Raw genomic sequence first — 12,589 nt, forward strand, 5'->3', positions numbered from 1 at the left:
CGCAGACGGGCACGCGCTCCGGGATGGGGCCCGACGCCTCTGCTGCGCCGCCGATGGCCCGGGGTTGCCCGGGCCGGCCTGTGCTGTCCTGCCGCTCCCCAAAGCCTCGGGACGTGGTAGCCATGGGGACCAGGGCGAAGGTTAACCGTGTTTGAGCAGCGAGGGGAAGGCAGAGAAGACCGAGGTTGGAGCTTGGCGTTCCCTCTCGCTCGTTTAACGCGCAGTCTGCAGGACGGACGTTTCGTGTTCCCGGAGTACTGCTTTGAAGTCAGCTAGGGTTGCTGATGCAACAACTTGACTCAGGACGCACAGTTCCTTGGTTTCGCTTGAAGCGATTGGGGGCGGGGATTAAGTTTTTGATTACAGGCTTGGGTTTGGGGGGAGGGCTTGTGTTCTTTTTTTTGACAGTTAAAATATGGCCACGCCACAGATTCAGGCCATTGAGGGGCTGATTGCCTTGGGTCTGGTGAAAATTCTTTGCAGCTGAGGCAGCATTTTTTTTTTAAATTGGACAGTTCTTTACCAGTTACAGCCTAGTCAAAGTGGAGGCCTTTTATCATACAGGTGTGCTACCTTATATGCAGATAGCAGTCGTTTTGCAGGTGAGCTCAGGTGCTTTTTAACAAAATAAATGGAGCATAATGAACTCAGTTTATGATGTGTGGTTAATTCCATGTAGGAATGATGTTAAATCTGGGGATGGGTCTTTCCCCTTTCTCTTTCAGAGCTGTTGCGCAGCCATTGGTACCTGTATTGGGGAAACATAGCATACAAGCAAGAAGCTTACAGCCTCAGTGGCGAAAATTTTTTCATGTCAGAGACCGAGAACTCTTGCAGTCGTTTATGTCATCCCTTCTTCTCCAGACAGAAGATACCAAAAAGTTGCAATCAAAGATCTCTTCATCTTATTGATAAAGCCACTAATAAGCCAAAATGTCTGTCAACGTCAACCGCAGCGTTTCAGACCAGTTCTATCGCTACAAGATGCCCCGTCTGATTGCCAAGGTAATACTGATCTTCATTTTAGTTAGAAGTCCCTGACACACTTTCAGATTTTTGAAGATTGCTTCTCATAGGGAAGGCAGTGCAAATTTTAAATTCTTATTTCCTTTAGGTTGAGGGCAAAGGAAATGGAATCAAGACAGTTATAGTCAACATGGTTGACGTTGCAAAGGCGCTTAATCGGCCTCCAACGTGTAAGTAAAGCTTATTGAAGAAGTTTGTAAAGGCCTATCATAGAAGGACTCTTGGAACCTTAAATTGCAAAACTTGCCTGCATTGTATGCTAATTATCATAAGAGTTAAGCCTGAAACCTCTGGCTTTAACCAATTATTGGTTGCCATAAATTTCATGAGACACAAGCAACATATTTTTAACCAAACAGTTAAAAACATAGATACTTGCATAAATGTGAATGAGTAGTCCATACTGATGTAACGAACTATTATGAATCAAGCCTTTCCTTCAAATAGATCCCACCAAATATTTTGGTTGCGAGCTGGGAGCACAGACCCAGTTTGATGTTAAGAATGACCGTTACATTGTCAATGGATCTCATGAGGCGAATAAGCTGCAAGACATGTTGGATGGATTCATTAAAAAATTTGTTCTCTGTCCTGAATGTGAGAATCCTGAAACTGAACTGGTGAGTTCCTTTGAGTTTTTTGCCTGTGAAATAAGAAACCATGTATCTCTTTGAGGTATTGTCAGTTCTGTGATCACATCAAGTCATGTTACTGAGAAAACAGAACAACTTAATTGTAAGTAGAATGCAAAGCACAAATCTTGGAGATATTTGCATAGTTTTGCTTTTGTTTTAAGCAGGTCACTGGGTGTACGTTAGGTTGATGTTTTAGCTATCTTCACTCATTAGATAATTCCACACTTTGTTCCACAAATTCACACAATTTCCATCGCATATTGTGGATGACATACTGGATCTCATGAGGCGAATAAGCTGCAAGACATGTTGGATGGATTCATTAAAAAATTTGTTCTCTGTCCTGAATGTGAGAATCCTGAAACTGAACTGCACGTCAATCCAAAAAAGCAAACAATAGGTAACTCTTGTAAAGCCTGTGGCTATCGAGGCATGCTTGACACACATCATAAACTCTGCACATTCATTCTCAAAAACCCACCTGGTAAGTCTTTGTGATATACTAAAAGATGTTAACGTAAGTTGCATAAGGTTGTAAACAGAACTGAAGTTTTTGTTTAAAAAAAAATGTACTGTAAGGAATTTTTAGATCTTATTAAGTATTTTAGGAAGTTATCTTCTAGAATCAGATGTAAAGCAGTTTGTGATGGGAACCCAGTTAAGGATCTACTTCTGGTACTGTTTTGTAAATGAGGTTGCCACGTTTAGCTCATATGGCCTTACAGTATTGCAAGCAACACTCTGTGGCAGATGATCAAAACTGTCTGACACAATTTGAGCTTGCCATATCAAGAAAGTCTAACCTATTCCGGTGTTCTCTTTTCGGTGAGACAAGCCGTTATATAGACTTAAACAGTTCGAGCTGTTGGCTAAACCTGGTTTAGATGCGGCCCTCTGAGTTTCTGAGGGATGGAAGCATAGGGGATGGGAAACCATGAAGCCAGCCTTGACTCTTGGTGGTGATAGTCATTTGAGGCATTACCACTTGATCTTAATCTTAGCCATCAGTTCATTCCTTTGATATTTTGTGTAACTAAATTCTAAGCCTGAGATTCTTACTGGTGAAATTTGTGAAACTCTTTTGAATTATAGAGCATTGTGTGGTATGGTTTTCTGAAGAAATCCATAGCAAGAGGGCAGGATTTTAAATGTTTTTGATAGGCACAAAGGTAATGTGAATTATCAGACTAAATTAATTTTGTTTTCTTTTTTGTAGAGAATAGTGACAGTGGTACAGGAAAGAAAGAAAAAGAAAAGAAAAATAGAAAAGGCAAAGATAAGGAAAATGGCTCTGTATCTAGCAGTGAGACACCACCACCACCACCACCAAATGAAATAAGTCCTCCTCCACATGCTGTGGTGAGTGCAGATTGACAGCCTAGTAGGTGCCAAAATTGTTTAAAGAAAGTAACATTTGGTTGAGGTGGACAAAAATGAAACCAGGCTTCAGGATAATAGTTCAACAATATTTTTGGTTCTGAATGCATGTGGTTGCTTAAATGAAGGTGAAATTGATTTATTTTGGTGGTAAATGAACTTGATGCCGTATACTTGACAAAACCTGATAAGCTTTATGTAGCCTTTGACAAGCTCTGTTTTTGTAAAAAGGAAGAAGAGGAAGATGATGACTGGGGGGAGGATACAACTGAGGAAGCCCAAAGGCGTAGAATGGATGAAATTAGTGATCATGCAAAAGTCCTGACACTCAGTGATGATTTGGAGCGAACTATTGAAGAGAGAGTCAATATCTTGTTTGATTTTGTTAAGGTAAATTAGTTGAACTGTAAATCAGTTTTAGCTCATTTAATTTTCTTTGGGTAATTGGTAAGTAACTTCTCAGTGGAATCTTTACTACAATGAAGGGTTTAACTTCTCATTGAGGAAATACTTTGAGAACTGGATCTGTATGCCAGATCTATATGGAAGATCATGGGTTCTGATCCTTGGTTAGCCTGTATGCAGCAGACATCTGTCTACCCATGATCCTGCCTGAGGGGTATGGGAAGAGTCATGGCATGAGACTTTGTTGAGGGATGCTTGTTCTATGTCTCAACTGTGAAAAAAATTCTGTTTTGGGGGGATACTTTTTTTGCTATTGGGCACATGCATTCTCCAGATAGAGACAGAAAGCAAGAAGAAACCCCCCCCCCCCCGGGGGGGGGGGTGGCACGAGATGGTCATGCTGCAGTCCCTTCTCCTCCATTCTCCTCTCAGGATCTTTGATACACGTGCCCTGTGTGAGTTTTAAGCCACCAGGTCCGGGACTCAAATTGCAATCTACTACCTGAGAGTCCAACAACATAGCCGTTAGGCCCACTGCTGGTCCCAGGCCCTGCTGTTTTGATGCAGCAGTAAAACTGTAGTGCTGGAAATCATACAACTGTGATTTGGCCTGAGAACTATATTAGGTGCACATGCAAGCACCCAGGGTCCTAATAAGCCAAAGGACTGAGAAAGGGGGATTGTGGTATGACAGGGACTTGTAAAGGACTTTTTCTCTCATACATGCATTTGTCATGGAAAAGGAAAGAGAGTTAAAGTTAAGTAGGGAAAATCCTGGAAGAGCAGAGACCAGGGCTAGCAGGTAACATCGTGGTTAAGATGCTTGACCCTGTATGGCCAATCACAGTTCAAATTCCAGACCTGGCAGCTTCAAAATCATACCCGGTACAAGTGTTTGTGTGCACACATGTGCCCAAAATCCTAAGAGGAGAATGGAGGAAAAGATCCATTTCTTCTGGGGAATGATTTCTCACATTCCCTCTATAAAACAAAGACTTGTGGGCATCTTTTGCCCAGCAAAATGATTAATTTCACTGTAGTGTTTTTCTTTTATTTGTAGAAGAAGAAAGAAGAGGGTATTATTGATTCATCTGACAAAGAAATTGTTGCTGAAGCAGAAAGACTGGATGTAAAAGCCATGGGCCCTCTTGTTCTGACTGAAGTTCTTTTTAATGAGAAGATTAGAGAACAAATTAAGAAATATAGGCGCCATTTCCTTCGAGTAAGCAAATTGTTTAGATTCATAAATGAGATTACAGCTGTGTGGTATCAGGATGGTTGGTTTAACCACTTTTTGTTTGTTGTCCTGAAAGTAGAGATAATTAACTCCCTTTAGAGCCTGTGAGTATCTGAAAATGCTGAACCATGGGCCTTATAGACAGTGCTAAGGGGATCTTTATGTGATGACCTCTGAGTCACTTGTCTATATAGGCCCTTCCCTTAAGGAACAATCCTAGGTGAATGAAAATACTCTGATTTTAGACCTGTCAGCTTAAGGATGTCTGTAAAAGCTTATTAATGCCAACGTATGTGCTCGCAGTTCTGTCACAACAACAAGAAAGCTCAACGGTACCTTCTTCATGGTTTGGAGTGTGTGGTAGCAATGCATCAAGCTCAGCTCCTCTCCAAGATTCCACACATCTTGAAGGAGATGTATGATGCAGATCTTGTAGAAGAAGAGGTCATCATCAGCTGGTCGGAAAAGGTGAGAAGTACTTAACAGGGCTCTTAGAGTTCAAAAGTATTGACAGCTGTTGGCATTCTAATATGTGGGTTTGGTTTGGTTTTTATTAAATTCCTGTCATGTCAACCTTGTAGTTAGGACAACAGAAAGGTCTTGGATTATTGTGTTTGCTGAATATTAATATTCTGTTGAGGATCAATCAATATTAAGATGTGACACAGTTTCCTATAAGGAGTAAGGATGCAAATAATCCTTTATAAGCTATTACTAAAATCTTCAAACTAAGAAAATTGTGTTGAATGTTTTATAGGCCTCTAAGAAATATGTCTCAAAAGAACTTGCCAAAGAGATTCGTGTCAAAGCAGAACCATTTATAAAATGGTTGAAGGAGGCAGAGGAAGAATCTTCTGGTGGTGAAGATGATGATGAAGATGAGAACATTGAGGTAAGCACTAGGTTGACATGTTGGAGATTAAAATTTTGTGAACAGTAATATGAAATACAGCGATTTTGGGTGATTTCCAAATTGAAAATTTGGAATGCAGTAAAAATATAGCCTCTCAATGAGAAAATAATTTTATTAATAGAAAAAATGGTGATGAGGGGACAGCAGCTGGTGTGGTTAAGGCATTAGACCTTGCATAGCAGACTGGTTCAAGTCCTAGAATTGCCAGCTCGTTGGGACCAGCAGATAGCATAATGGCTATGTTGCTGGACTCCCACGTAGTCCACCCCAGTTCAAGTCCTGGATCCGGTGGCTTAAACTCAAGCCGTGTGTGTGCGCATGTGTGCCCAAGATCCCAAGAGGAGAACAGAGAAGGGATTGCGGGTGATTTCTTGCTTTCTCTTTCTGGCTAGCTTGCTTTCTCACCTCCCCTATCCTGTAAATTTAAAAAATACTAATTCATTCATTCATTCTTTTGGAGAGGTTTTGCTGTAAGGGCGCATGCGCTTGCCAGAAAGACAGAGACAGAAAGCGAGAAATTATCTCCCTGGTGGATGGCCATGCCACAATCCCTTCTTTTGGAATCTTGGGCACGCACACACACGGCTCGGCATGAGTTTAAGCCATCAGGTCTGGGACTTGAACCGCGGTCAACTACTTGGGAGTCCAGTGACATAGCCATTACACCAGCTGCTGGTCCCAAAAAAATACTAAGGTGATGGACGATAGTTTAGACTAACAGAGCACTTGTTACACTGTGGAGACTGTCACATTGTTTTTCTAGACTGCTTTTCTCTACTACAATCACTTGGTTCATATCAACTTATTTTACTTTATAATCACATTGATTGGGACAAAGGTTTATAGTCGGTTAAAAAAACATTTCTTTTTATCAGGTGGTGTACTCGAAGACTGCCAGTGTACCAAAAGTTGAAACTGTGAAGTCTGACAACAAGGATGATGACATTGATATTGATGCAATTTAAAGGGATGGATGCAACCTAGCTTAACAGTGTAATGCTGCAAATTTTTCTCCCATTATCAGCCAGAAGTGCAACATGTATGTGCAAAAGCTAAAATGGCTTTTTGAAACATCATGCTACACTTTAAAAATCTTATTACTGTGAGTGGTCTGTAATTAAGCCCAGTGAGACATCTAGGGAGTCCATACACATGTCAGTGAACAGATGTAGTTCGCTTATTTATAGCATGATTTCCTTTTGAAAAACTAGTGATGGACACATTTGGATCACGTTTATACAGTTACAAAAATAAAGATTTGATTTTGGTCATTCTTCAGATTTTTGGCTCTGAATGACTTAAGCTGAAGTAATTGGCTCCTTTTTTAAATGTACTGTCATTTAACCTGATAAATTCATGGAGCCTGTTAGATAATTGTTAGATGCTGAGACCATAAAGAAGTCTTCAGCAGAATGTAAACATAAACTTATTTGTAATTAACCTTATTCAGCCATTAAAAACTATAGTACTTTTAAGTTTTATCTCATAGACCCTCATATTGGCATCTGGTAATGTATGTTCTTCCCATGCTGAGGTAGACTGGAAATCAGATGGCAGTGTAACATCTTAACTGAGAAGTAAGAATGACTTGGGTGTCCTATAAATAATTTTAAGAGCAAGTTTTGAAACTTGAAATTTTTTTTTTTAATTTGTGTACACTTGCCCCCAAACTGTTCTCTTTGAAGTCATGCGCATTGCACGTCGGATGAGCCAGGGAATTGATTACAGTAACAGTTGAGCATTTTATGCGTATGTAGTGGTTGCTTTGAATTGAGGGAGAGAACTCAAACTTTTGGGGTATGATTAAATAGCAAACTGATTTTATTAGGGGGGAAAAAGGTGCACTTAAAATCTAGCAAAAAACAATAGGTTTTCAGCTCTTTACCCTCATGGCTTAAATTATAATTTCAGAATGTTTAGACATAACTGTTTTTTGTTTAGTTTGGTTTTTTTCCTTGATAAAACTGGTTCTTGAATGCCTTTTACATAGAGATACTTTAGGCTTTTTAGATTTGGGTTGCTATCTTGCCAAAATAAGTGTTACTGTGTTTCTAACTTGTTTTTCTGTTTTGTTTTGTTTTTCCAATTTGTCTTATTTAAGAAGAAAGCTAAAAGCATACTTCTAAGTCAGAGCCTGTATTTTGGTGTAAGACTTGGAATTTTTTTTTTTTCCCCACTTCAAATTGAATACAGCCAGACATCCAAGAGGTCTGATGATAGCCACAGAGCACAGATGACTAGGGCCTGACCCAGCCTCTCCAAGGCTTTGGGTTTGGGCAGCTAAGATTCAATAACCTATTGTGAATTCCTTGCCCATTTGGCTTGTCTAAACTCAATATGGGTTCTGACTATATTTAAGTAATGATTAAAGTAAAAACTTGTTAAATTTAGTCCTTCCCTTAGAAGGTATGCTGTGAGAACATAGGGATCACATGGTTGGTTTTGTTAGGAACACCAGCTTACATCATTCACCTCTCATTACTTTGTGACCTGTCACAGGTTGAGACTTATAACAGATATATGTAAGAAAACAATTTTCACATTGAAATTATACAAACATTTGGTAAGATGAAACCTTGTTGGCTTGATATTTTAAGGAATTGAAACCTAGCAGTCTTAATAGAAGGGAACCAGTCTCCAGCTGCCTTTTGATAGGTTCTGGTGAGAGTGGAGCAGGGGCCACATACTTGTGGTTTGTCACACCAAAGAGCAGGAGTTTTGCAAATTCACACACCACCTAGGTTTCAAGTTTTTTGCTCCAAGGCCAATTTACTGTCATGAACTGCAGTTCTAGAGAAAAGACTAGTGACCCAAGTTACTTTGCACTCAACATAGTTTGTCAAGTTAGAGGTTCTGGTACAGAGCTTTTGCTTGTAATCTAAGGAAAACACATTCAGGGTTTCTAAACACTAAAAAAAAAATTTGGGGTTAGACCAGTTTTCAGTCTGGTGCCAAACTTCCAATGGAATTCAAATTCATGTAATTGGAATTTTAATCAGAGGTTATCTTAATAGAATGATTCTTCACTTCGTTCTATTGAACTGTCTTAAAATTTCCTGTTTCAAACAGCTACATTACTTGATTAAAACATTGTTAAAATTCTGTTTTGTGTCAGCCTTAATATTAAAGTTAACTCTAAGTTGTCATTTTATGAGACTGGAATATTGACATCTGCCCTGTTTTTGTACCTGCTATTCTGGACTCGTGTTGGATATTTTCTTTAGCTCACACTTGCCAAGCCTGTTCATGAAACAATTGCTCAGCTCGTTAGAGTCACATTGGTTTTGCTTAGGTTTAGTGATGTGTCCCTGTTCCGTACTTGAATTGCATTGTACCTTGGTTTTATTGGTGGGGGGGGAAGTATTGCTGTTGGGCTCCTGCACACTCAAGACAGGGAAAGGGAGGAAGCATACCCCCCCACACAAACACACACACACACACACAAGATATGCCATGCTGCAGTTTTTTCCCTGGATTTTGGGAACCTGTACACAGGCATCCAGCATGTTCTTCAAGCACAGGGTGGGGGACTTTAATTCACTTAGTTGGCTATGTGGGACCCAGCTGCCTTAACCTCCACAGCATCTGCTAGCCCTGTTTCAGTGTATGCTTACTAGGGAATTCAGACTAAAATTTACAGCTGTGTAATGTAGTGTGTATCTCTCTAGTTCTAGAGAATGAGGGAATGGGGCAGATTGCTACAAAAGTACTAGTTTGGGTCCTAGAGATTAGGGGGGACAGTAGGTGTTATTTGGTGCTTCCCAGTGGAGATGGAGGAGGGGTTGAGATTGAGTCAAGCTGTTTACTCACCGTACTGACACTGGCTCCAAAAGCCTTGGAACTGGAGGTAAAAAAGGAAAAGTGCTCTTCCCAAAGTGGACTGGAACAAACTTCGTTGGTTTTTTGGGTTTGGTTTGGGGTTTTTTTTTTTTTTTTTTTTTTTTTTTTTTTGGTGGGGGGTAGCTCAGTCTTTATGAAGGTCCTGAGGTATAGGTTAAGTACGTTGTGCCAAGGTTGGTCATCTGGTCTGACTCTTGCACTGTAGAAAAGCATTTAAACCAAATAAAAATTTGTGCTGAGATACTTTAAGAACTTTGTAACAGTGTTTCGTTAAATTTCATGTAACAGCTCTGCAAGTAATCCTTATCTAGTCAGCTGTTTAATTTTTTCATTGCTACAGTTCTGCCTACTAGTATTTTAGAATAACAAAACAAATTTGTTTGGCCTTGTTTTTTTTTTTAAGAAATATTTAACTTTATTTTCAAGTGACAAATAGATTCCTTTTCATTATTGTTTTCTGATATATTTTAGTAAAGCACTTCATTCTATTTGATACCACTGTTGGCTGTGGTCTGAGACCTGCAAGTGCCCATCCTTTCCACCTGGAAGGCCACGTCTCTATAGGTGACCACACAGTCCTAGTTGATGCTGATCGGCCTGAATCTGCTCCCAAATCACTTAGGATTCAGCTCCTTGTTGGGCTCTCCAGGGAAAGCATCAAAAGTAATTTAGTCTCCAGGAAAAGACCCATCAGGAGGGGTCAAGATTTTGGCTTTGGGGAATTAGCACACATGACCAAAACTTGAGACTCTACTCCCCTCATCCTTGCAGGTTTCAGGTTACAAAGTAAAACCACCATCCTGCATCTGCTCCAAAGGAATGTGATTCACCAGGCCACTGAGGCCGATTCCCCAACATTGACTTCTAAATAGAATCTGGATCAGGGTGTTTCCTGGCAGAAACGATGCAACCAGTTCAGACAATCTAGTTGGGAAACATCTATCAGCACTTGCTGCTACTGACTGCTGTTTTTCCTCGTCTCTTTTCCATTTTTTCTTCTTTTTTTTTCCTTTTAGCTGTTCCTTGGTACCAGAAAAGATGGTTGTTACTGGTGTACATGGTACCACATTTTCCAAAGCTAGAGAATTGTCTTGCAGTAGAGTAACAGATGGGAATGGTACTTGCTTCACTCCATTTTGAATTTCTTCCTGAATCAGCTCATTTCAGTTCTTCAGTTTAGCATTTTCCATTTGAAGTTTCTTCTCTCAAAGTTGCCTACAACTTGTTTTCTCCTTGAGAAGAGCAACTCGCTGCTTGAGGTACTCAAAGATCTGATCTGCCTGTGCAGCCTTCCTGCTCCAGTCTCTTCAAAACAGTATCACTGGTTGCCTTTTTGGCCAATAAATAGAAACTCATCAAGCAGTGGATGGGGGCTCCAAGGCCCCCACAGCCAGGGTAGGCAGGGTCAGCCTCCTGCAGATGGCAGTGACAGAGGACTTTAATTTGACCAGAGAGGGACAGGGAAGGAAAGTGAGAAATCAAGTTGCCAGGTCCAGGACTCTAACTGCAGTCAGCTATATGGGAGTCCAGTGCCCCAAACCACCACACCACCTGCCAGCCCTCACTCTGCATCTTTTGATGATTTGTGTGTGTGTGCGTGTGCGTGTGTACACGCCCACACTATATAGGTTGTGTATACTTGCCAGAGGGAAAGTGAGAAGTCTCCTCCCAAAGGGGATGGCTGTGTTGTAGGTTCTCCATTCTCTCAGGATTGTAAACATACCCAGTGTATGTATTTAAGTTGCTGAGTCCAGGACTTGAGTTGTGCACTTGGCCATGTGGGATCTATGCTATCTGTTGGCCCAGTGATTATTAAATACATTTTCAGTATCAGGAGTAAAGGTGCACCTGGTCTCTGATACTTAGTGTACGAGACCCTGTGTGTGCCTGACTTTCTGAGGTGCAGGGAGGACTTTCCACAGTGTTAATGTATATACATCCATGGATAACACTGATATTTGAGGGATGTCCACCTGCAGTAGGAATCCCTTTAAATCTTGGCCCCATTGAGGTTTGTGTGGTTTTTTTGTTTGCTTGTTTGGTTTTTTTTTTTTTTTGAGAGGTTTTTGTTACAGGGTGTGTACGCTTGCCAGAGAGTCAGAAAGTGATAAATCACCCCCCAGGGAGGATGGCCACGTCGCAATCCATTCTCCTCTCGGGATCTTGAGCATGCACACGCACACGCCCGGCATGAGTTTAAGCCACTGGGTCCGGGACTCGAACTGCGGTCAACTACATGGGAGTCCAGCGACATAGCCATTATGCCAACTGCTGGTCCTGCCATTGAGTTTTTTTTTTTTTTAATTTAACTTTGGTAGAGTGTACATGTACTCACCTGAGAGAAGAAAAAAGATATATCCAAATGGTGTATAGCCACACTACAGTCACAGCCATGTGGGAGTGCAGTGCCTTCACCACCATACTGCCTTCTGGTATTTTTTAGAGGTTTTTGCTGTAGGGTACATGCACTCACCAGAGACAGAAAGGGAGAAATCACCCCCTGTGGGATGACCATACCGTAATCCCTTCTGCACGTGCACACGCACACACAATTGGCATGAATTTTAAGCTGACAGGTTTAGGACTTGAATCACAGTAAACTGTGTGGGATTCCAGTGACATAACCATTATGTCACCTGCTGGTCCTCATACCTGGTATGTTTTTCAAGCTGTCAGGTTTGGGACTTGAGCCACACAATCATGGTGGGGCCTAGCTGCCTTCACCTTACCACTGACTGGCCACACAAATCCTTTTTTCTGTGTTCCTTTACAACCAGCAAAATGGAATGTTTAGTATGCGGAGATAACAGATGAAGAAATTCTTGTCTCCAAATCTTAACCAGGAGATGCAGTTTGGAGACCTCAAAGACAGTAGTCAGTTTGCCCAATGCCTGGCTGCCTTTTTATTTATTTAAAATTTTTAAAGAATTATTTCGCTATTTGACCAAAGGGACAGAGCTAGAGAGTAAGAAAGCGAGCTGCCAGGTCGGGACTTGAACTGTGGTCAGCCATGTGGTACAGCACCCCAACCACTGCACCACCTGTCAACCCCCTTCCATTTGGTTTTTCAGCTAATAACTTTTTTTTTGAGAGGTTTTTGCTACAGGGTGTGTGCACTTGCCAGACAGAGACAAAGCGAGAAATCATCCCCCACCC

The 12,589-nt window shown here is 41.1% G+C and overlaps 1 protein-coding gene, 1 non-coding gene and 1 pseudogene across 4 annotated transcripts; 2 read left to right on the plus strand and 1 right to left on the minus strand.

Annotated features, from left to right (window-relative positions):
* Positions 1-725: 725 nt before the first annotated feature.
* On the plus strand, positions 726-8,695 carry EIF5 (eukaryotic translation initiation factor 5). Of its 3 annotated transcripts, none has more exons than XM_027776397.1 (10): positions 726-1,005; positions 1,115-1,196; positions 1,474-1,646; positions 2,034-2,145; positions 2,878-3,020; positions 3,270-3,428; positions 4,504-4,665; positions 4,984-5,148; positions 5,438-5,572; positions 6,469-8,695. In XM_027776397.1, exons 1-10 carry the CDS (start codon positions 934-936, stop codon positions 6,556-6,558), a joined length of 1,293 nt encoding a protein of 430 aa, XP_027632198.1. In that variant the 5' UTR covers positions 726-933; the 3' UTR covers positions 6,559-8,695. The 3 variants fall into 3 exon arrangements, with proteins under 3 accessions (XP_027632198.1, XP_027632197.1, XP_027632196.1); XM_027776396.1 differs by having other exon boundaries at positions 1,474-1,582; positions 1,970-2,145; XM_027776395.1 differs by having other exon boundaries at positions 1,474-1,562; positions 1,950-2,145.
* Positions 2,393-2,518, plus strand: LOC114009965 (small nucleolar RNA SNORA28). The gene has a single exon (XR_003551364.1). It is a non-coding gene; the product is annotated as a small nucleolar RNA SNORA28 (small nucleolar RNA).
* Positions 8,696-9,513: 818 nt separating the features above from the next.
* LOC102500930 (aminoacyl tRNA synthase complex-interacting multifunctional protein 1 pseudogene) lies at positions 9,514-10,866 on the minus strand (annotated as a pseudogene).
* Between the last annotated feature and the right edge of the window lie 1,723 nt (positions 10,867-12,589).

This window comes from Tupaia chinensis, unplaced genomic scaffold (assembly GCF_000334495.1).
Source record: "Tupaia chinensis unplaced genomic scaffold, TupChi_1.0 Scaffold000671_2, whole genome shotgun sequence".
In the NCBI taxonomy this organism is placed as follows: Eukaryota; Metazoa; Chordata; class Mammalia; order Scandentia; family Tupaiidae; genus Tupaia; species Tupaia belangeri.

Coding starts and splice junctions, on each gene's coding strand:
- EIF5 (XM_027776397.1), top strand. CDS start 934: ATGTCTGTCAACGTCAACCGCAGCGTTTCAGACCAGTTCTATCGCTAC. Junction 1,006..1,114: donor TGCCCCGTCTGATTGCCAAG/GTAATACTGATC, acceptor TATTTCCTTTAG/GTTGAGGGCAAAGGAAATGG. Junction 4,666..4,983: donor ATAGGCGCCATTTCCTTCGA/GTAAGCAAATTG, acceptor ATGTGCTCGCAG/TTCTGTCACAACAACAAGAA.